The 24,479-nt window shown below is 32.4% G+C and overlaps 1 protein-coding gene across 1 annotated transcript in view; it reads right to left on the bottom strand.

Annotated features, from left to right (window-relative positions):
* Nucleotides 1-24,479, bottom strand: part of LOC129225927 (multidrug resistance-associated protein 1-like) — a 77,010-nt gene that overhangs the window by 11,325 nt on the left and 41,206 nt on the right. The window contains exons 13-18 of the mRNA XM_054860467.1: nucleotides 14,528-14,695; nucleotides 9,087-9,337; nucleotides 7,039-7,261; nucleotides 4,696-4,912; nucleotides 3,868-4,178; nucleotides 633-832 (exon numbers count right to left, since the gene is read on the bottom strand). Of these exons, the coding sequence (XP_054716442.1) occupies nucleotides 633-832; nucleotides 3,868-4,178; nucleotides 4,696-4,912; nucleotides 7,039-7,261; nucleotides 9,087-9,337; nucleotides 14,528-14,695 (1,370 nt within the window). The remainder of the gene's footprint in view (nucleotides 1-632; nucleotides 833-3,867; nucleotides 4,179-4,695; nucleotides 4,913-7,038; nucleotides 7,262-9,086; nucleotides 9,338-14,527; nucleotides 14,696-24,479) is intronic.

Below are 24,479 nucleotides of genomic sequence, written 5' to 3'. Positions count from 1 at the left end.
TTTTAATTATTTCTAAACACTTATTTTTATTCATATTAAACTGATTTTATGACCACTTCCTGTTAGCTAATGTGTGCTTGGTACCGCACTGTGGTAGTACATATTTAAGAATCTCGACCCCCCAAATGAAATGCTGAAATGCCGCCCCTGACTATGTTTACCTGTTTTAGGGGAGTTTAGTGAAAAATAGACATGTTATTGGCTCTGGATTTTAGTTGGAATTTTTTGAAAAACTACTAAGAAAGTATCTCAACTCCACTTAGCGTCAATTACCCTTCCCTATTTACCGAAACAGAGGTAAACATTGTCAGTCGGAGCTCAACTTCTCAGACCCTCACAATACATGTTTATACTTATTATTTGCATACAAAATATTTTCTAAGATAATCATCAAAACGAAATAAATATCAACGTTTCAACTCTCTATAAAGCAAGTTTACTTATAATTTTCAAAAAAGAAAAAGAAGAAGCAGCAAGTACAGTTAGATCATTCAGCCCACAAAATAGAAAACAATAAATGTTAAAAACATTTAAAAAAAGTATGTATGAATAAATTTTCTAGCTCACAAGAAGGTTAGAATGCTAAAAGAAACATTTTTAAAAGACTTACATTATTCAAGAACATAACTAACCTGCTTGCTCCTAAACTGGGGTAGTATGTTTCATTATTACCATCAACAAGCTCATTGGATTGGCACATAAATATTTTTTGGGCTCCATAAGCTCTTATGCAAGAAGCACCAGTAACAGTTTCCGAGAAATGAGAATAAATGGGAGAACGTGTTGTAGATTCAAGTCTTTTCAGCTGCCGCGATGTAGGTATATAAAATTTCTAGAAAATAAATTTTAAAAAAAAAGAAAACAGAATGAAGTACATGTGCGTAACATGCTGTCTAGCAAAGAATAGAGAGCATATGCAAGCGTCAGAAATATGCTACACAATTTAATATTAGGAGCAGTCAATAAATAACGAGACAGAAGCTATAAAACAGATGTTATTAGACATTCTCCAAAAATATTGACAAAAATTGTTTAAACACATATCCCACTGAGAAATTAGTCGCGTAATTCCTTGCTCATTAAAGTTCTTTGTCCGCAGCTGGAACCAATTACGCATGCACTCCTTTACTTCATTGTTCGAATGAAATCATTGTCCCTGAAGTGCCTACTTGAGCTCCCTCCCCAAAGATGAGGGATCACATGGGGATAGATCTAGACTATACTGCCGTGTGTAGGTAAAGGGCAGTAACTGTACATTTTTCATTTTCCCTTTTTTTTGCATCAACTGTACGTCATCTTTATTGTACAAGAGCGCTTATTTGGTTTCCACAGAAAAAAAGCGCGAAAAAAAAGTCTACTTTCAACATTTTCCTATTGTTAGTATTGAATCCACCACACATTTCTTCAAATATCTCGAAAACTCATTTCTGCAGATACTGCCGTTTACCTGCACACGGCAGTATAAGGGAGGTAGTTTTAGACTTCCAACTTAAATTTCCTAGAAAAGTATTCACTGTTGCATTGGCTGTCTGAGGTCTCTGTGGTCTAGTGTTATTGTGCAACAGGATGACAGTATGAAAATTTACCAGGACCACACATAACCTATGCAAAAAAAAAAAAAAAAAAAAAAAAACGAGCTTTAAAGGTAATTTAAGTGGGAAATCTTGAACCACCCTCCTTATAGTCCAGATTCATTCCCATGTGATCCCACATTTTTGGGGAACTCAATTTTAGAGGACAACGATTTCATTTGAGAGATAGAGTAAAGAAGTGCATTCCTTTTTTTAAAATTTAAAGCACCAAAAATGTTTTGTTTTGTATTTTTCTACTTCAAATTCCTGTCCAAGAGTGATTCTTATGTACAGTCATTTCGCAATAACTCGAAGCTAAAGGGACTGACAAAAAACTTTGACTTATTGGAAGTTCGACTTACAGCTAGTTTAGGTTTTTGACATTTTTAAGATTAAAAACCATTGAATATTTTAATTAATATGTACATATAACAAACTAACTTACAGAACTTAAAAATTTTTAAGCACAATATGCTCAGTTTAATAAAAAATATCGAGAGAAAAAAAAATGAAAAGCATGGTTTTGATTTCGATAGTACTGGAACCACTTGAATAAACTGAGTTACTTTCTATTTAGATAATGAGTACTAGTAGAGATATTAGTAGAATGAGCTACTTCAGTTGATTCTACTTCAGGAAAAGTGCACACTTTCATTCGTTTCAAATTCAGATTCATGGATTCTACCACTTTAGAAGTTCCTCTTTTTCTTTTAATATCATTGACAGAGTACTTGCTTAGACATCTTTAATAGTACAGAAAACTCACTCTGTCTCTCAGGAACTTATCAGCAAATAATCAAACTAAAGAATGAAGGGGAACGCATCTTAACTTAGGTCAATCTTTGAATAAAGGTACAATCAGTTGACTTGACAACTTGACAGCTTAAAAGCAAATTCATAGTCCAGCAACATGTCAGAATGTAAACAGTACACCACAACAAACAAAAACAAGCTAATTCATTTCCACACGTATAACTCCTTTATTGCACATCGGCTCAACAGGTGCTGTTCTTGCTATAGAGGTTTATTGCACAGGAATAGCAAGTGAAGGTGAATTAATTATTCTCTCCTAGTCACTTCTTTCTTTCTTTTCTTTGCGTTCTTTCCAAATCAATTTCGAGTCATCTTTGAAAAAATTTCAAGTTAAAGGAAGTTACCTTCGAGATATTGAGAATAATTAGCATGGAATTAAAGACAAAGGGGTCGGACTTGATAAAACTTTGAGTTATAGTAATGTTCGAGTTATCGGACTTCAAGTTATCGTGAATTGACTGTATTTAAAACTTCACATTTATATCCAATGCAGTTTTAAAATTTGCAAAAATATCTCCACATTTCATGACAAAACTTGTTTTTACAAAAACCCATGTTATTTCGTAAAACTCTCAAAATAAGACCCAGGTTAAAAAAATGGGTAAATCCCTGGTATAATTTTTGCAATGTTATTTTCTTGGCTTTAGCAAAAACTTAATTGTCCAGTTAATTTCAAAGCTATCATTTGGTTAATCTTGACAGAGACAATTATATTTCTTTTCTTTTTTTTTCTTTTTGTAGAATGGAAAACACTCAACATATTAGAAGAGTGAATTTGAGTTTGAAGGATTTAAGTATAAAACAGCACTAAACACCAAAGTGATTAAAAATTTGCAAGCAACAAAATGTATTACAAGTTTTAATAAATATTTTTTTTTAAAATATGCTTTAAACTTAACCTTCAAACATATTTTAAATACTATTACTTCTATCTGAACTTAATGTGATCATTTCTTTTTCAATGTTTAAGATAGTCAGAAAAGTAATTGCTATACTAAGATCACTGCACTGAATTTTATAAACAATTTTCACATTAGAAAAATCAGCAATGGGGAAAACCTTGCAAGAGGATTACAAACAACCTTTCAAAAGTATAAATACAGAAAACCCCCATCATTTCCCCTGTCCCAATGGACCTAACAAGATCAATTTTTCTCGCAAATTTTAGAACAACTACAGGACATGACTTTTTATATGTACACCTTCACTGTATCGGTGTAGCAAAGGACAGTAACTGCCCATTATGTTTCTCAGACAAAACTATGAACAAAAAGTTCATAAGTCAAGTGTAAAAAAACATTTGACAAATTGCTCTGCACTAACTAGTTTTATGAATTTTACTCCTGACAACTTTACCAAGGCTAAATTTTATTGGGCTGCTAAAAAGCTTACGGCGGATAACGTCACAGCCTAGTTAACGTAGGATTTTTTAAAAAAATATTTAAAAATTCATTAAAATTTAAGCAGAAAATTCAAATAGTACCTGCAAGAAATAGTACAGAACAGCCAAGGGCAAGCATATCACAATAAAAAATGGGGTCTCCATGGAGATAATTATAACAGTTGATAAAGCTCTGAAAGACTGGATTAGAAGCATCCGCATATTGAAGCGAATAGTCATGTCAGCTGTATCTATGTCTTTTGAAAATCTGTTCAAGATTCTTCCCAGGGGTGTTGTATCAAAAAAGGACATAGGTGCATGCATAATATGACATAGCATTCCATCATGAAGCATAGTTGCTGCCTTTAAGCATGCCAAGTTCAATGATACTGCTGTTATTAAGGTAAACAAAGCTGGAAAAAGAAAACATTAATTCATAAATTTAAGAATGATACCACAAATAATTCTTTGTGAACAATCAATAGAATTAAAATCTGAATGTTATCCATGAGTCTATAATTCCATTATGTGATACATTGCATGATTATTTTTCATATAATATTGATGAACAAGTAAAGAAAGATTTTATGTGCTCATTGGTATAAATTCCTGCTTTCTGCAGAACACAATATGCTACATTTAAAGTAAAAGAAAAAAAAAACACAATTAAAATATTTTTGGTGTAAGTTTTGTTACTCCCTTTACAGATGATGCATCTTTATGGTGCTTTTTAAAAGAGCATGGACTAATAATATTACAATGATGCTTTTATTTTGGGGAGCAAGTATGCATGAAATAATTTATCTGATGACAATCCTTGCTTTAAAAAAAGAAAGAATTTTATTACAAAAGATTAATTGACTGAAAACTTAAACTAACAGAGAAAACTGCATTTAATGCTAATCAGAAATCATATAAAATACAACTTACTTTCAGCCCCACCTAATCCACCATACACCCCAAGTCGCAGATTTCGTAAATTTATATCTTTTGCATTGGAACGATCTAAAGAGTCATCACTCCAAGCAGTCAGCCATAAACTGGAACCAAGGTTGAATGCTGTAGAAATGGCATAGCAAATAACAATCCCAAAAGCAGTCCAGTAGCCTAGTGCTCTAATATAGTCCAAATACACAGAGCTTTTTACCTGAAAAATATAGAAAAATAATTACATAAATGAAAAACACAGGCAAATTTTATTTATTTAAATTGAAAGAATATAAATAAGAGATTTTTTTTCTCTTTATCCTTTTCCCCATTTTTACATAACAATGATAATAAAGAAAGCTTTTCTCTTTTTTGTATACATTGTTAATTTTTTTTTCAAATTTTTTTATTTGTTTGACAAATTTTATAGTTTATTCAAATATAACTTATTTTGCTGTAGGTAAAATTGAGTTTAAAAAAAATGTTGTGGCTTCCGAAAAAAATAATCGAAACAATGGAGGGACAGGTGAGGATCTGCAATAAAAAATAGTTTTATCTCCGAGCAAATTGAAAATTTCAGAAGCAAACAATTCTACAGGCTTTATCCTCTATTTAAAAAGTTCAATAAATGAGTTGTTGAGATCACAACTGACGGCCAATAAAACAACATATTGAGTAATTAACTGACGGGCTTTCATAGCCACTTTTGCACAAAGCACAAAACATTACTGCCATTCTGTTTACGATTACCTTCTATCGGCAAATGGCTGAGCTCACACTGGCACCATTTTGGCATGAAGCAGAATGAGATTAAAACTCATTTCGGATGGGGTAAATACAAGTTACAAAAAATTTGTTTACAGTACTCTCAACTAGGGGTGTGTCGTTCATGAACGAACAGGTTTAAAATGAACAGTGCAGCAGGATCTCCTAAAACTGAAAGGTTGTTCTTTTGAAAGGGGATTTTTTTTTTTTTTAGTTCTCTCTGCCTTGTTTGATTTCTTAATTAATTAAATTTTTTGTCTTTTGATATTACAGTAGAAGACCGTTATAACGCACACCTTGGGACCAGAGTTTTTGCATTATACAAGTTTTTGCGTTATATAGATCATTTCACAAATTTTGAAGCTAATATTCAAAATATATCTATATATTAGCACTTTAGAATGAATTTTATCTGCAATGAGAATTAAAGCACCAATATTACAAATAGTTATTCAAAAATATGTTTCACAATCAAAATCCTGCACTTCTGCTAGCTTCATGGTTTGCATAACAGCTGCATTTTCAAGAGCCATCTGGTATTTTCTGTTTACTATGAGTACTAATTTTCAATTTAAAAGCTTTGAATTAAGCTGGAAAGATGAAAAACTGTTTCAAAATTTAATTTTCCTAACAATTTTTATTTTAGCAAGGCAAAACAAAGGGATATTTTAAACATAAAAACCTATTGTTTACTTCTGAAAAGTTGTGCGGTTTATAGAGAATTGCGTTATACAGGTCGGCGTTATAACGGTCTTCTACTGTATTTTCATTTTACACATTCAAAATCCCTTTTTGCTTAACTTTCTCCTTCAAAATATTCTGTATAAGGGTACTCGGCAATTATTAATTAATTTTTTGATTTAAGATCAATTTTGCAAATTTTTTGCCCTAATGTCAATTTTATTTATTTTTTTATAAAATAAAACTTAACTATTTAATTTTGCACCATGCAGGAATCGAACCTGCCACTTTTGGAATAAAGTGTCTTACCACTCGGTTACCAAGAAATAGCAAACAAAATGGACTATAATTGCTTTATACATCTAAATATAAATAAAATATTTCTTGATTAAATAGCTATAGATATATTTTCTAAATAGTAAGTATTTTCAGTCCCTTTTCTTTAAAAGAATATAACAAAACTAATGATACATTTTTGGCGACCAAGAGTAAGTCTTTTTTTTATAGAGATATCTGCAACATTTTAAATGAACGAACAAGTTCCAGTGTATGTGTCAAAAACATGAAAGGTCCTCTGATGAATAGACGTTAAAATGATCCACATTGCACATCTCTATTCTCAGTAACTCATATGCCTCTGGTTACATGATGGGCTTTCTACAACCACACCAATTTATGAATAATTTTAAAAAGAAAGTAATAGTATTTCACCGCAAAAGTAATCCATGCAAGGGTGAAAAATTTTTGCTTATTTTAGCTAACACAAAGTATTAATAATGAGATTTTAAGCATAATTAAATAACAAACCAAACTAACAACAAAATGTTTTAGACATGATTTTATATTAACTGTGGTCATGTTGAGAGAATTCAAACGTATTAGTTTTAAAGAAACACCTACTGATCCAACTTCCATTGTTTCCTTTTCAGTTAGTTTGCTCCCTTTGCTTAACTGAACTTCCTTGATAGAATCACGTTTACGAACATCTTCTTTGCTAACAGAATTCCTGACGCTTGGTGTTCTTTTCCGAATACCTTCACCACCTTCAGGAGTAGTTGGTGACGTAGCTCGTTTAGAATCTCTGTCAGTTTCACTTTCAGGATCACTTAATTTAGATAACTGCCTATGAATAACAACACACCGATACTTATTGTTAGTACAAGGGTTTTCTTATTGAAAAGCATTTACCACACATAACTTTTTACAAAGGTAGTGAATTGTTGCCTTGATACTACAGGCAGCTGGTGCCCCAAAAACATTGGGAGGTCAAATGAAGTGTGGGGATTTGGAAGCGTGGCCCTTTGAAGCTATTTTTTTTTTGTAAAATTGAGCTATATTATTGGCTTTTAATATTATTGATTAAATAACTTCTAAAAATGTGAAATACGGCATCAAAAATTGGGACAGACGGCACAGCATACTTTCCCCGTCCATTTAAAAGTTCCATTCTTGTGAAAAAAGATAAGAAATGTTCATTTATTTGGAATTTTTAGGGTGGATTGATTTATTTTATTTAAGTAAAACTTTCATAGGGGGAGTGCCCCCTTCCCCTCGTACAAGCCCCCTATTCTTGATACCATTTTTAATGTTTTTAAGGCATAGCAAATACTTGATTTAATAATTAAAAATTTTATGTTTACAGGAAATAATCAAATTTTAAATGCAATGAAAGTATTTTGCAACAAACTTTCAATATTACATTAGTACAACTTTTTTTTTATTTATTTATTTTATTTTTTGGTCATTTAAAAATTTTGTTTAACAAGTATTTTTTTGAGATTACTTTGAAGCTTTACTACTATTAAAAAAATCAAAATGTATGAACATGAAGAAAGATTTGTTTGCAGGATACGGAATATTTTTAAATGCCATCTTGATTTTTTTTTTTTTTTTGTTAGAAATGCAACAAACATATACTATGATCCAGTGGCGCACACAAGGGAGGGGTCCAGGGGGTCCGGACCCCTCCCATAGGCTTGCTTTTTTCCCCCCAATTGATTATGATTCTATGTATTTTGTGCCTAAAATAATTTCAAACAAAAGATAACAATAATTTCAGTTTTAATAAGTGAAAAAATAAAATCCTCATGTTAAAAGATTTTTAAAAAATATTGAGCACTTTGCCTATAACAAATTGCCTATAACAAGCAGAATGATGATTATAAATGAATACACTGTAATAACCATGTTTTTAGTTTTGTAATAACAGATCATATTAAGTGACATTTTATGAACTTCTTAAATCATATGGTGCTTATGCAACGATGAATTTGCTTTGCTGAATCATTTTTTTTAATTATGAGAAAAGTTAATGCGTATATTATTTTGCTTTCTGGTAATGTATTTAAGTATAGTTCATTAATTAATGCTAATTATTTATTCAATAGTTTATTTTTTACTGTTTTTCGTTCTCGAGAAACGATAAAATCAAGTCAATATGTTTGACGGCGTATTGTGGTATGATATGAGAATGAGGCTTTCAATCTTGGACCCCTCCCCTTGCAAAATTCCTGTGTGCATCACTGCTATGATCTAAGAAATGTATTTATTTCATTACTTTAACTTTAATACAAAACGGAACAACAGTTTAAATTTTGAAGATCATTATTCTGAATCTTTGATGATTCCTCATTAACATTATTATAAATCAGAAGACTGACTATACATTTCTGAAAATTTTAAAATTCTGATATTACTACTCCATAAAAGAAAGAGCTCCAGGCTAAAAACACAAACCATTTGGTGACAATGGTGTATTGCATAGCTTATACTGAATAGCACCAAGTTACACCAATTGGTTTACGAAATTTAAAAAAAAAAAATAATAATAATAAAAACCTTGAAAAAACTACTTAAATCATTTCATACAACAAAATCTAAACAAAGAGCACTAGCAAAACATTAAGCCCTAAAGAAATAATCAATAATTGGCAATAGAGCTAACAAACCTAGCAATTTCTGGAGGTGCTCCAACACTAGCTGCAATTTCCTGAATTAAATTTAACTCGTCAGGAAGAACCGATTCGGATACTTCGCTTGCATTTTCCTGAAGGTACTGAATAAGGAAGTCGGCAAAAGCACCTTTTTTAGCAAGAAGTTCATGGTAAGATCCCGTTTCCGTCACTTTGCCATCTTGAAGAACTACTATGCTGTTAACTTCAGGGAGAACACTTATTCTATGTGTAACCAAAATCCTAGTCTTTGAGAAGAAAAAGACGGCATTAAATAATAAAAAAATAGAAAATATTTAGAAAAGGTTAGGAAAAATGCATCTAACTAATAAAACACTGGAAGAAATGTTCTAAATGGGGTCAATAGGGACAGAGAAAGAAAGTTTTATAAAGTAAAAATCGGCTTACTTATTCTATGGGTAACCAAAATCCTAGTCTTTGAGAAGAAAGAGACGGCATTGAATAATAAAAAAAATATAAAATATTTAGAAAAGTTTAGGAAAAATGCATCTAACTAATAAAACATTGGAAGAAATTTTACAAATGGGGTCAACAGGGATATAGAAACAAAGTTTCATAAAGTAAAAATCGGCTTACATGCATTAAAAAAGAAAATATTGTAAAAACTACATTAAAATTGCCACATTAAAGCCCTTAAAATAAAATAGACATAATACAATATTCAAAGTAAGTAACAAATTTTTAAACATATTATATAAAGTTTCAGAAAAGAATTTCCAACATAAAACCTATAATACACTCTAGTTCTGATAATCTGAGTTGATTGGAACCGACACAAACTCCAATCACTGAAGTGTGGGATTTTGCAGATTAAGTAATAAAATCAGAGAACAATAAAACTTTCTATACCACTAAAAATAGAGATTAAATAGCAAAAAATAACGAGTACAGAGATTTGTGAATAGAAAAATGTAAGTATTAAATATATCACTAGACAAACTTGGTTTAACGTTTATAAAATGATTCTAAAGTTGTTTCTTTTTGGATTATCTCAAACTAAAATAGCTAGTGAAAAAAAGAACACCAGACTAACGGGAGAGGGGGGAGGGGGGATCAAATTTTGAGAACTAGCAAGAGGGGGAAAAGTATATTATTTAAGCTACCTTGAATGAAGTGAAGCTCAGATTTACATAACTCTGATTTGCGGAACTGTTGCATTTTGTTTCAGTAAATTATGTAACAAAACAGGGTAAAAGCTCCAGCAGTCGGCAATTTAAGAGAGCAGTTGTTGAGTTTTGTAAACCTATAAATTTCAGCTATCAATACAACAACAAAAACAATGTAAACCTTTAGGCTGTACCTTTCTGATAATGTGTGTGATTCATAACTTGTTTCTGGAATAAAAATATATCTATTTTAAAATCCAAGCTATTGTTAATACGAGAAAATGCTCCAGTAGTCGGCCATTTAGAAACCCAGTGCTCGCCCATGCATGAGCCCAGTAGTCTGCCGTTTCATTTTCGTTACTCTTATGAGGTGAAGGTGAATAAATTTGAACAAAATTGAATGCAAAACTTACAGCAGAGCAGTGTAGTTAAAAAATTAATTATTCCAGTAATTAGGAAAGAAATTTGCATTCTGGATGTCTTCATATATAAAGTTTATCTTTATATTATATCTTCTAAATTGCAATCAGTTTGAATATGCATCTCATGCAATATTTTATTATTTTTATTATTCATTTACTACATCAGCAGTTCTCAATTCATGGGGAGGGGGGAGGGGTTCAAAAGAATCTCAAGGCAGGGCGGGAGCGTTAGGCTATATCAGATAAAATAAAATCAACCCTTTCATTAATGTTGTGAAAGTGACTAATGTGTACGCCAACCTCACTTGGATCCTAAATTATCTCAAAAAATTGTATTTACCTCTTTTCACCTTGGATTGTATATGTTCTAGTAATAAGCTGTTCAAAATAAAGTTTTGAACAGTTAAGTTAAATTTTGTGTGTGAAACTATCTAGATTTTTTCTTATTTACTTGTTTTCAGCTATCCATATTAGCTTCAGTTTCCAATTAGATTGCTTGTATTTAGCACCTACGGAGGGACAGGGGGGTGACCTAATGTCAGTCTTCAAAGGGGCTGAAGAGCTTGAAAGTCTCAAAACCCCTGTTCTACGTCATTAACTAAAATGATATCATATGCTGCAAAAGAAGAAATTTGATGAATGAAAAAGACCTGAGTTAAGAAAGATTTTTTTGGGGGGGAGGGGGGGAGGCATTTTTAAAACTTCCAAAACATGAGAATTTAGACTTGCCCCTCCAACCACCCTGGCACAAAAAGGTTTCAGTGTTAACTGTTTATGTTAACATTAAGACTGAATGAAGAGTTGATAGAATTCATGACCGATAAAGAGTGAACTATTGATCTATATGATTGGTATTTGACTAGTCTATGTTCATTAGAAAGAAACTTCAACATACGGAACACAAAATTAAAATTGTAGTTTTGGAAATAATTTTTCCTCAAAACAATAAAAGTAAAAATCCTTTTACAGAGATGCCACTCTCTTATTCAAGCTTTCAGTAGAAGTTTAAAAAATTTTCAGTAGTTTTCAGTGCTTATCAGTAGTTAACAATGCCCTACAAACGCTAACACAAAAGTCGAAAGTCAAACATATAGCGACGTCGAAAATTAAAAGGTTATATGTATTATACCAAGTAAACTTGTTCATCAAGATTATAAGAGGAAATATGGAATTAAATACACACTGGATAATAATTTGAATTTCTTCACTGCTTAATGCAAGTATGATTTCCTTTTTGTATCAAGAGCATTCATGAATCTAATATTAAATACTATGAATCCACTTAAATAATTTTGTGTGCTATGGCAGAAAAGATTAAAGCAATTTTCAAAATATTTATTCATATGTACAGAATTAATAACAAAAGTTAATATAATTTTTTTAAATGACATTCCTTTTTCACATGAGGATGACTGTTACTTATATACAGCTTATTTTAAAACACATTTAAAGTAAAGTCTTTAAAGGAAAAAAAAATAATTGAACTTTTTAATCTGAGTCCATGAATTCTAGAAATCTGTTGCAAGCCAAACAGAAGATAGTTAAACATGCTGTGCTGACTAATTCCTCCTTCGGTTGTTTTTTTTTTCCAACAAAAATCCTTCTTAAAAATTTAAACAACTTGAAGAAAAAAGAAAAAAAAGTCTGGGAACATTTCCTTAAACAGCTGTTTAGAATGGTCTGCAGTAGCAATGGGCAAATTATGCTCAATCAAAAAACGAGTGAAAAGACACTCTGCTTTGATGACTTCCAAGTTTTCATCTTTTTTTCTGAAGAAAGTGGAGACTTCTTTAGTGTTCTGCACCGCCTTGGAGTTTTCAACATGCGACTTCGCTGAAACGTGCCGCCGACAATCGTCGCGGCCGCCGTGCGCCAAACTGAAGTTTTTTGTACAAATCGTACAAAACGCCATATTTTCCGATATTATAGATTTTTCCAAGCAAGGAAACTCATTGGTATAAACGTCTGTGAATTTCTGACAACTTTTTTTTTTTAGCCTGACTCTCGGGAAGAGGGGACGTCGATCGAGTGTTTCCATCCATTAAAGAAAATAAACAAATCAGAGAAAAGAAACACCAAAGACTAAAAACACACGTGCGAAGCAAGGAGCAAGCGAACGAACAGGGTTGCTGCAAATATCACCCAACGTGGTGGGGAGAATTTCCGGTTAGAACCGGATTCTTTTGCTTTCTACCGTCGCCATTTCTCCATCTCCCATTGTCTGCGACTGCAGACTTCCATAATCGTCAGTACTCGCTCACTTTGGCGATCGCCATTTTTTTTTTTTTTCATCGCACTTAGCGTTTGTTGATGTCACAAAAATTTTCCGTAGAAAAAAGGGCCTTTTCCGTAATTCGTAGTTAACTTACTTTTTAAAATTTTTTCCGTAGTAACTACGGATAATCCGTAGCGATCGGCATGTCTGCTTTTATTTAAAAGATTAGCAATCAAGGTCACGTCTAAAGCTAAATTTTTCATAAAAAAACAATGGTACTTCGTTGTGAACGAACTGCAGTAAGATGAATTATGTAGGCTCATTAGTATTTTCAAAGTTTTTCGGCTGGGGGGGGGGGGGCAAAGGGTATGAATTCAATTTATTTGAAAGGAAAACGGCATCAAAATACAAGCATAAATGCATAATTGCATTATGTTGTGAAAATCCAGAGGGGTCAATTGCCTTCCCCCCCAGTGATTGCCCAAATGACGGGCCTGTATGTAGGTAAATTGAAATCCAGACATTTGGGGTGTAATGAAAATAATCATACATCCTTCAACAAGAATATTAGTAAACAATGAATAAACTAGAATAGAATTAGTAGCTTAGCTACATAATGCAATTTTGAAGTTAAGTCAGCATTATTTTAAACAGGAAATAAATTTTGATTCCCTAGAGAAGAAAACCCAAGGAAATAAATATTTGATTACGGAAGCAGTAATAAAAAGTGTTACCAACATTTGAAATGATTAGCCTTAGTAAAATCAAACCATAAACTTAAGATAGTTTGATAAGAAAGACAATAATTCACCATTTGGTAATGACATGTTAAGTAATAGAACATTTATTCTAAACGCAACAGTGGACTAAATTTACAACCCCAGTTTTCCAGAATTCTAAGTTAAAATCAACATTAGAGGCAATAAAATGACGAAATAACCCCCTTTTGTCAAAAAAAGTTTACTTTAATTTTTAAAACTCAAGTCAAAACTCCTCATAAAAGCAAGGACTCGCCCTTTTACGACTTTAACTTGATTAGTAAGAGACTTAGTTTGCAATGTTTTAAAACAGATTATTCAAAGATTGAGTTAAATACATAGATCAGTTTGACCACAAATTATATGTAATTTGGCAATTGGCCAAGTTAAGATAATTCCATCTGAATGAATCTAGTAGGGGAAAAACAAAATAGTAATAGGATTTTTATGCAAGGATTTTGTAATGTCACTAGCACCTTATTAGTTTATTGCATTCTCTAAAATAAAATTGGGGGAAACAAAAAAAAAAGAAAAGAAAATGATTTCATTTCATTCGGAAATGTAAAAGCAAAATGGTAAGACCAAAATTATGTTGTAAAATTATAAATCAATAAATTTTTGTTATGAGAATACAGATTGAATATAGTTTAGATTTAAAAAAAAGTGCTATGAAGAAATTGTCATTTTTACAAAACTGCATCTAAATAATTAAGAGGCAAAAGCGCACATCTGTAACGAACAAACTGCCAGCCACATAAACTAATATATGCACCCATTTCCACCAATAAACTGGAAGTTTGCCTTTCCATATTATTGGTGATCAGACGGTATTTTATTAAAGTTCAACTAAAGTTAAAATATTTCATCAGCCCAACACATTCAACAGCAAGATTTTATGTTTTAGCAACTAACTTACTTTCTTTTTCAGCAAACCTTGAGGCCCAATTACTCTTTCAAAAATATGCTTTCCAACATGAGCATCAACCGCACTCAAAGGATCATCCAAATAATATATATCAGCATCATTGTACACAGCCCTGGCAAGACTAACTCTTTGTTTCTGTCCACCACTAAGATTTATACCCTACAGAAGAAATAAATGTAAACTTAAAATTGAAAAAAAAAAAAACAAGTTTAATAACTGGGATAAAATTCAGGGTTATCAGATGTACTGGATATCAAGGGGCAGTCCCATATTATGAAAAATTGTCCCGCATCCCGGGGAACTTCCATACGGGACAGCTAAAGTCCTGTATTCTAGCTGATAACAATATTTTACAGAACGAGACATTACTTCAAGCAGGGGTAGAAGTGATCGACTTGTCACATATAGGACATTTTCCACAAAAAATATAGGACAAATATAGGACACATTATATGAATAGTTTCGCTATGAAAAATAAAATAATACATACATATTATTTATTTATTCTTATCAATGATTTTGTTTTAAAAAAAACCTTCAAAAAAAATTATAACTTACACCTGAAATGACTTTCCTGTAGTTGAAAGGATAATTTTTGAAAAAAGTGTACTTTGTAGACAAAAAAAAAAAAAAAGTGAAATTTATTGATAATTAACACAGCAACTCACAATTTTTGCAGGGATAGAAGTGTCTCAAACATAACTTATATAAATAAATAAAAACAGTCTTTGTATTGAGAACTAACAGGAAATAACCAATGCTTTGTAGCACAAACATAGATATTTTGTTCTATAAAATTCCACGAAAAGAAAAAATTGCAAAAAGACTATTATAACATTCCAAACAGAAAATGCACTGAACACGAAAATATACCCGCGAAAACAAAAAAAAAAAAAAAAAAAAAACCACGAAAACAAAACCAAAAAAAACCACGCTGGAAAACAAAACAAACTGCTGTTGCCAAACGCAAAATTCTAAAACCAACTTCAGAATTCGTTCTCGAAACTCCACCCACTACAGTGACGTCATATTGCTGTGGCCAATGAGAGAAGATGCCTGTTGCAGGATTTAGTGAGTTGTGTTTTTTAATTTGAAATTCGTTGCACACGTACTTTCGACGAAAAATCCGAAGTCAGATAATTTGTTTACTGTTGTTTTAAAGAAATAAATTGGATAAAAAACAGGAATATAGGAAATATAGGACATTTTCCAAAAATATAGAAAATATAGGATGATTTTCATACTTTTTTTGAAAATATAGGAAATATAGGATATATAGGACCACTTCGACCCCTGCTTCAAGGGAAAAACATAAAGTAAAACAAAAAATGTGAAATAAGGGAGTGGTCATTTATTATAGCTAGGGGGGGGCCGGAAGCTATCTTGAGGGGTCACGAAAAATCAGGTATGATTTAAGGGTGGGTCATGGAGAAAATATGTTGCTTGAGGGGGGGCCATGAAAATTTAGTTTGAGGGGAGGGGTCATGAAAAATTTTATCCAATTCAAAAGAAAAAAAATTAAGTCTGGGGCATCTTGTCAAGTAGTCAGAACAGTTTGACTCGAATGTGGAGTCAAAACGGAAGCTATTCTGCCTTGAATACGGTAGATTTGTTTACCTGTGTTATAGTACCAGAGTGGTTTTAGTACCACCACCACTAAAAATTTAACAATAGAAATGTTCCACGCAATGTTTTCCAGTATCTTCAACGTCAAAAACTTCATACAGCCTAAGTTTTTTAAGCAGCTTCACCTGTCATTTACAATTACGTCTGCAGATCGCAAACCTTTCTATGCTATGTCACTTATTAACCGCAAGTGGTTGTTGTGAGCTTCACGAGAGCTGCTTTGGGACAGCAAAAGCTAATAGAGAGAAAGATAACGAAAATGTTGGATAGCAAATATCTCAGCAGGAAAAAGGTAATTAACATTAAAGATTGAAATTTTCTGTAAACCTAGAAAGTCGGAAGTATGGCCCCTAACTGACTTTCGAAATTCTTAATAAATTTCTTCCTAATTGAGTCTAAATACCACAAATGTCCACTACTGACTACTTAATATCAGAATCCGTAATAATTTCTGTGTTGTTATCTGTACATGCTAAAATTAAAACTTAGTTCCATTTCAAAAAGCGATCTCTACAGTCTGACTGATGGCTATCTGCAGTTTTTCCTATTTTGAATTCCATCCGACCAAAAGAGTGGAAGATAAAGTTGAAATTGTGAGTGACTAGCCATTTTTCGTGCTGCAGTTATTTTGAGAAAGGAACAATTTCCCTATTTTTGCTCTGAAATAACTTGGGGGCCACTAGGGTCCCTCCCTTCTTTCTAGACATAAGGTTCAATATTAGCAATTCTATCAGGCCAATTACTAACCAATTAAATATAATCATATTATAAAAATATCCAAAAGTTTCATTACGTTCAGTTGGCTATTTTTTGGTTCATTGAACAACAAACAATGCGAGGGGTCACCACAGGCACCTGTCTTTCTAGTGTTAAGCACAGCATTTTTTCAGAATTCAACCTTTAAGCGGAGGTTTAAGCCACCCATTTGAGGGCTTATAAACTTTCAAAGCAGTCCAAAAACTTCATTTAACACAAATATTTATTTTCTCCCAAGAACATAAGTAATGTTAAAAACATACCTATTTGCATCCTAATAGTAGACTGAAAAAGAGCATCTACCTTGAAAACAAGTTTGATCCAAGTAACTGTTCGGCTGGTTGAAAGAAAGTCAATGAAACCTAGTAATTCTATTAATTCCCAAGATATGAGTAGCAATTAATTATCCAAACATCCAATTACTACACAGTGCTAAAAAAGCTGAATATATTTAAGTGAGCAACATAGAAAAATGTTTTCATTCTCGTTTTCTTTTTTCCAGGTATGAAGTTCCATGACTCAAAACTTCTTAATATTCTATTATATTGACAACAAAGGGGCCCCCAAAATTAATTTTTACAAAATATCCTAACGTGTGCTGATCAAAAATATTGGATATATACATAAAAACCAAAATATTCGGATATATATCCAAGTATCGAATATTTTCGAAAATATAATGATCTTTTTGGACCCTGATTTCACACATGTGTGCTATTTGTTACGGCATAATGGTGATTTGAGTCTCAATCTATTTTTTATTTCAAGCTTAAACTACATAAAACAGATTAAATAAGATCCCTTCAGCACATTTAGAAAGGCTAGTCTTGTAAGAAACTTCTTTTTCATTTAACTTTATTAATGTGCTTGTTTAACAATGGTTTAAATTGATAAGTGTTAAAACCCAGCCAACCCAGTATTATAGCATCACCTGTAAAAGTAATATTCCCCTAGGGTCATAAGATTCTGGTAGCGCAACTGTTTAAACACCACTTTTACTCATTTTTTGCAAGCAAGCTGTTTCTTTTTACCAATTAAATTTAAACTTCATGTAGTAAATAAGGACATATTGCAATTGATTTATCCAGGGCTTTAAATATTTATCAAAATAGCCAATTTTGTCATTTTATAAATTTAATTTGATAGTTTTGTTTTTAATTACATTAATTATGTGAAATTAATGCATATAGAAGAAACTGTATGCATAAAAGATTTTTTATTCAAAAACTGCTTCTCATATAGTAAATTGTTAATAATATGTTTTTCGCTAGCCTTTTTGTTTCGGAGAAAATTAATTAATCTATTTAATTTAGATCTTAATAAGAAAGAAAAAGATTTTCATACTGTAAACTATTTTTGTAACAGAGAAAAACAGATAGAAGTAAGAAAAGTTTACTTTGAAACTAAAATACACAAGAAAATAATAATTCAGACATGACAAAAAAAAGCATCTTCTTCCACTCAGCTGCTTTTCTTGGGGAAAAAAAAATCCATTGTGCCCTTTGAGTCCATTTTCTGTCTTTTAGGCTCAGAGGAATTTCGGACGTTTTTTTGCACGTTTGGTTGCTCTAATTTTTTTAGAGTATCTTCGATCACTCCTACGGCGTCTTCTGCAAATATATTTTTTTTGATTAAGTGCTTTAAAGCATTTAAATGGAATCTTGGGGTTAAGTTTGTTAACTCCTGGATGTCTTTATTTTTAATTTTAATTCCATCCTCGTTCCCCGCATCTCGTAAAGCAATGCTACCTATTGGCCCAGCAATCATCTCGGCCAAGGTCGCAGCAGCTTTTTGGAGCCGAAGTTGGGATTTCTTTTCAGACTTCCTTAGATTTTCTTTTTGTCGCCGCTGTCTCCTTTTTTTTTCTTCAACTTCAGCAGAAAACGATTGAAATTTTTTCTGCATTGCGCCGAAATTAGCGTGCACATTTGACTCTCGTTCTTCAGCCCGTTGAAGAATCGACTTTACCGCAGACAACTGTTCATCAAGGAAAGCTAATTCTTTAATTCTCCAAGGCTTTATTACTGTGTGATTGTTGTCAAACAGCTGCGATCTAAACTCTTGACAATTATTCAGTTGCTTTTTCACCTTACTAACAAAGTTAGCAAGGTATGACAAGGTGTTTTCACACCTTTTGACATCCTTCGTGGTAAAGGCAGTCCCATTGCCTTCTTCAGAGCTGTACTTTTTTACATTGATGGCGAAGCCAGACTTTGGAGCATTCGATTCAAAATCATCTAAAATTGCAGAAAGGTTGTTTGTCTCACTTTTCAATTTCCATCGCAGCTCTCGCTGCGTTAGCACATATTTCTTCAGCTGCTCTGGATGCATTGTCTTTGCTAAATCTGATAATTCATACACTACTTGGTTGTAGAACTGTAGCCTCTCACTCAATTTATGATTCGGGACCTCCAAATCTTTCAGGCAGTTTGGCACTGAAAAATTAAGAAAGAAAAAATATTTAGTACCGGGTATTTATGATTCTGCAGTGGACATTTCAATTACAGGTATATTAGTGGAAGGTGTGATATGAAAGTTTAGTGATTATCTGGTTACACTTGCAAAGTAAATTTAAGTTCCATTTTTTAGACTTTTTATTTTGACTTTAATTTTAGAGTTTTATTTTTCACACTTGTACAGATTTTAGATTGTTTTCTGCAGCGTAATTAACATTACTGGGGGGGAGCAAGAGTTATCATAACATGGAATACACCAAATTGGTGAGCACAGTACGGCTTATTAAGGCTCTTGCGCGAAAAAATCCAACACAATCAAACTAGTGAAAACAAATTCTAGTAGCTGAAACACCTGCAGCTATTTCAGCGATTAAACAACTCAATAGTTAATCCTTCTTTAATCCAACACTTTAATGGTTTTTCATAATGATGCTTTGTTTAATTTATTTATTCAGTAGACAATTTTATATTTCAATGGCATGCATTTTAATCTTTTGGTGGAAATGAATTTTTACTTTTAGTGCAATGTATGTAACTTTCAGTGTTATGTTCCTTCAAAGTTTTTATTAAATTAACAATCAGGTCTGTTATTTAAGTGGCTCAGGTAAATTTCATTTCTTGTTTAATTGTTTTTTTTATAAAGCAAAATATCCTGATATTGATCTTTGAAACAAGCGTTTCAGCTGGTTTAGGAAAAAATTCTGAAAACACGCCAAGTGAAACGAGTTATGACAATTTCTTACCAGGAAAAACAGTGTCCAAGCTTATATAATCATTTGAAAAATTTCCAATTATCCCAATCTTTTCACTGTTTTACAGTACAAGAAAAACTGACATAACTTCGATTAAATCCTCGGTTGGAGTCATTTTTTGCTGTGACAATATGCTCAGTATGTCATCATGAGGTTTAGTTATACAGTGGGTGCCAGTTCATTGAATAAGACGCTTTAATAAATCAAATCGTCAAAGCAGAACACCATCCAGCTTTATTGAAGTAGCCGCTTTATTGAATCAAAGCCCGTTAGAGCAAACGTGATTCATATAAAGGCAGTCACTGTACAAGACAAGAACACACTTGGTTGCAGTAGTTTGTTATCGCACTATACCTGTGTTTTGGTTGCTTGTTTGTTTTTTGGTTTCATTTCAATTTCGCATGCAACTTACCGTTACTTTTAAAGGCTTATTAATTGTTACACTTAATTTATACATTTATGAAATGGCATATTGCAGAAACATGCATAGTAGTAAGGCCAGGGTTGAAAAAAAAATTTTTTGTCATGCCAAAATGACACCAACCCAGGGATTATATACTGACAAATAATACAACTATGATGACCAGCAACAGGTTCTGTGCCCAGCTGGGCTGATCGTAGACAATTTCTGGCCCCGAAGATCAAAAGACCTCTTTTAAAGCTATCAACTTCCTTACTCATTACAGGTGAGCTGTTCGAGGTACACAAAACCCTAGTAAAGTAGTAATATTCCTTCAGGTTAGCCAGAGATTTGAATAGCTTAAAACCATGACCCTTTGTCCTGCTTTCCATGCAAAAATTCAACCCATTAACATCATTCATTTTGATAAATGAATAACTGGATCATGTCTCTTCCAACTCTCCCTTTGCTCAAAAGTAATTGTATGAAGTATATTAAGCCGTTAATCATAACTAATAATAAGCTTTATTTGAAAGCCCAATTACTAAACTTGCAGCTTTTTCGAACTTTCTCCAATTAATAAATATTTTTCTAAAGATAAGGAAACCAAGAGACTGAACAGTATATACTTTATATCATTCATTTCTTTCGAAGTCTTACCAAACTTCTACTGATAAACCACAGCACCCTGTTGGCTTTATTACTACTTCACTGTTGACTAAGTCTTAATTTATTAAAATATCCAGATCAACATTTTCTGCCTAACTAATGACTGAACCCTGTAAATAATAACTTGTACGCTACTTGACATTTACTGTCATACCCCACTTAGTAATATGATCCAAATCCTCAAGCAGCTGATTTATTTGTTCTTCTTTATCTGGGATCCCCGTGAATTTGCTGTCATCAGCAAAACAATTCTAAGTTTCTCGAAATATATTCATGAATCTCTTTCATAAAAATGATAAACAAGAGAGACCCTAAAAAACTGATCCATGAGGAACCTAACGAAAAATCTCAACCTAATTAGATTAGATGTAGTAGAATAAGGTTATACTTACATTGCTTTTTATTCACCGTTGCACCTGATGCATCTTGCACAACAGGGAGAGGATTTTTTGACAGACTTCTCAATGCATGGATGCTGCTAATAAATCTTTTCTCATGGCCGCGTTTATTATTTAATCCAACATCAATTATAATATCATTGATGTCAGTGTCTGTCACCTTTTGCAGCTGATTGAAGTCGTCATACCCATTGTCAATAAATTTTTCATAATAATCTACTAAATTTATCGAAGTCAGCCAGTCAAATATTTGTGTTTTTGACTCATCAGCCATTTTTTTTAATCAAAAATAAAATAAATATACAGAATAAGATAGTAGTAGCAAAATATAAAGCTACCGTTTTGAGATCTGCACTTCAAACAGTGACACTGAGTGACCCACGGTTGCAGTTACATACATATCAATGAACTGTGAGGCTTTGTTAAACGGTTTTAGAGGTATTGCATTAGTAAATATATCGGCTTTGAAAAAATTTAGCTTTAAATGTTTATTTTAAAATTAAACATTTCCTATAAATTTGGTTTTCTCTTGGGAATCAAATTGCTTTCAAAGCTTGCGTTCGGATATAGCTACCGGTTAACCTATTCGAACGCAGGCAAATTAATCAGTCACATTTGCTTGCGTTCGACGTGCTCAGCCGATCAACCAATCAACAGCTTAAAATGCTAACCGGTTAGGTAATCAAAACATAATACAACGCTGCGGTTTGTAACAAGTTACTCACCGGTCGACCGGTTAGGTTTGTCGAATGCAAGCTTTGTGAATTTGGCAACAGAAACTGAGGTAAATAAACGTGGGCCAGCGACAGATCGCAAAATCCTGTGAGAGATAGACATATACCTCTAAAATTTCTTTAAAAAGCAAATCAAGACCGAAAAAGCGAGAAATGAATTCATTCAAATAAATGCAGAAATATGCAAAGCCTTAAAATGTCATCTAAGAACGAATTACGTGCTGAAATTCGAAAACAATGCAGAGTTCAGTTTGCTCCAAACATTATAAGGTCGTTGCAAACTTGCAAATTAAAAGAGAACCTCGATCAGTTACAAAACATCATCAATCGTTCCGAAAAAGAAAAATGGTCGAATAAACAAAGAATTTACCATATTCTCGGATTAAAAGCTATTCTTCAAGTTTTGATGACGGATATGCCCAGTATTGATGGTCTGGCACGGACAAAAACATATTTAAAGTTTGATGATGCATTTAGCATTTTTTTAGGATATAATCCTGAAGCAGTTCATGAGAGTTTAAATTGTGAACATGAAAAACAAAGATTTAAAGAACTTTTATGCCACCCAACGTATGGATTATGCATTTATATTGCCACTAACTTTAATCAAGAACAATTCATTGTATTGAGATCAGACGATACTGACTTAGAAGAATTTTTAGAACGATTTTGTACAAAAGAGGTGTCAAAAGCTTCAACGTCAAGGTTAACGAACAGCAATGTAATTTCAATTATGCAATCTTTTGATACAGAGTGGGATAAGAAACTGGCTACTCTTTTAGTTGCAGATAAAAGAACATTAAAAGAGGTAAAAGATTTACAAATTGATGAAAACACCATAGCAATAAAAACAAAAGAAATACTTCATGCTATTTCAAAACGAAGAGAAATAATTGGTGAAGCAGAAGAAAATGTTGAAAATAATTTAAATCGGCGAATCCAAGATCTAGATAAAAACATTGCTGCACAAAAATCTCTGCTTGAAGTCAAAAATAGATTTTGGACACCTGAACAGCTACAAGATATGGAAGAAGATATACTTGTTCTAGAAAAGAGTCAAGCAGAAATGAAAGAAATCCAATGCTGTAAAACGCAGTCTGCGAAAATGAAAAAAAATAGAATGATTAAAAGAATGCATAAGCAATTAATAAAGAAATATCGCATTGGTCTGAGGAAAAAAGGTGCTGGGAGGAAAAGAATGTTAGATGAAGTTGATGAAAATTTTATCTTGCAATGTATAGAAAGCAAATCCACCCCTCATGGAAGGAGACATGATCCTGTGATGTATTTAAATCACAGGGTGAAAAAAAGAGACCTTTTAAAAGTGGCAAATTTTAGTAGAATTAAGAGAGGTTTACCGACAATTAAATCTTCAACTACAGTTTTTAATCGTGCTCGAGCTCAGAACCTGAGAAGTGTACAGGCTAGTAGGCATCTTGGGCTTGGACTTTTTTGTACTAAAAAACCACCCAAAACCCTAAATAATGATAATGAGTTAACGCATTATCAAAGAGCTTATAAAAGAAATATTATAATTAGTTTATTCAATGACCCAGAGACTGCTAAACTCAACATTCTTGTTAGCGCTGATGATAAAGCCTACTTATGTCCTGGAACGAGTACAGGTTTTCACAGCATACGTAGTCAAAGGACATTTCAACCTGTTGATGAAGAAAAACAAAAAAAGTTGACGAAGTATGACTTTCCTGTCTCTATGGTCAATGTTACTCCAGGAACACACCGTTTTATGAGTAAAAAGATTACTTGCATAAATAATGTCGAAGAATTGAAAACCATTGATGAACAGACAGTTGTTTACGTACGACCAAAATTCTTTGTTGGAAGTACAGGCAGCGTGTGGGCTAGTGAATACATGGATATGCGAAAAGAGTTGCCCCATCTTTTTGAAGTTTTTGATAATACTGATGTGTTACTTTCTGCACCCTTTCGAGGTTTTTGTTATCTTGTAAAAGATAAAATTCGCCATTTTCAGTTTATGTTACAGCATTTCAACCTTACTCTAAGTCAGAAAGAAAAAGAATTTACCACAGAAATTATTGAGAATTTTATTCATTACATAAGGATGGCTAATGAACACATCACTTCTAGTGACATTTTATCGAAAGAGAACGAGAAACAAATGATTTTCAAT

This window comes from Uloborus diversus, chromosome 7 (genome assembly GCF_026930045.1).
Source record: "Uloborus diversus isolate 005 chromosome 7, Udiv.v.3.1, whole genome shotgun sequence".
Classification (NCBI taxonomy): Eukaryota; Metazoa; Arthropoda; class Arachnida; order Araneae; family Uloboridae; genus Uloborus; species Uloborus diversus.
Note: the sequence above shows the minus strand (reverse complement) of the source record. Positions and strands in the feature narration are given on the sequence as shown.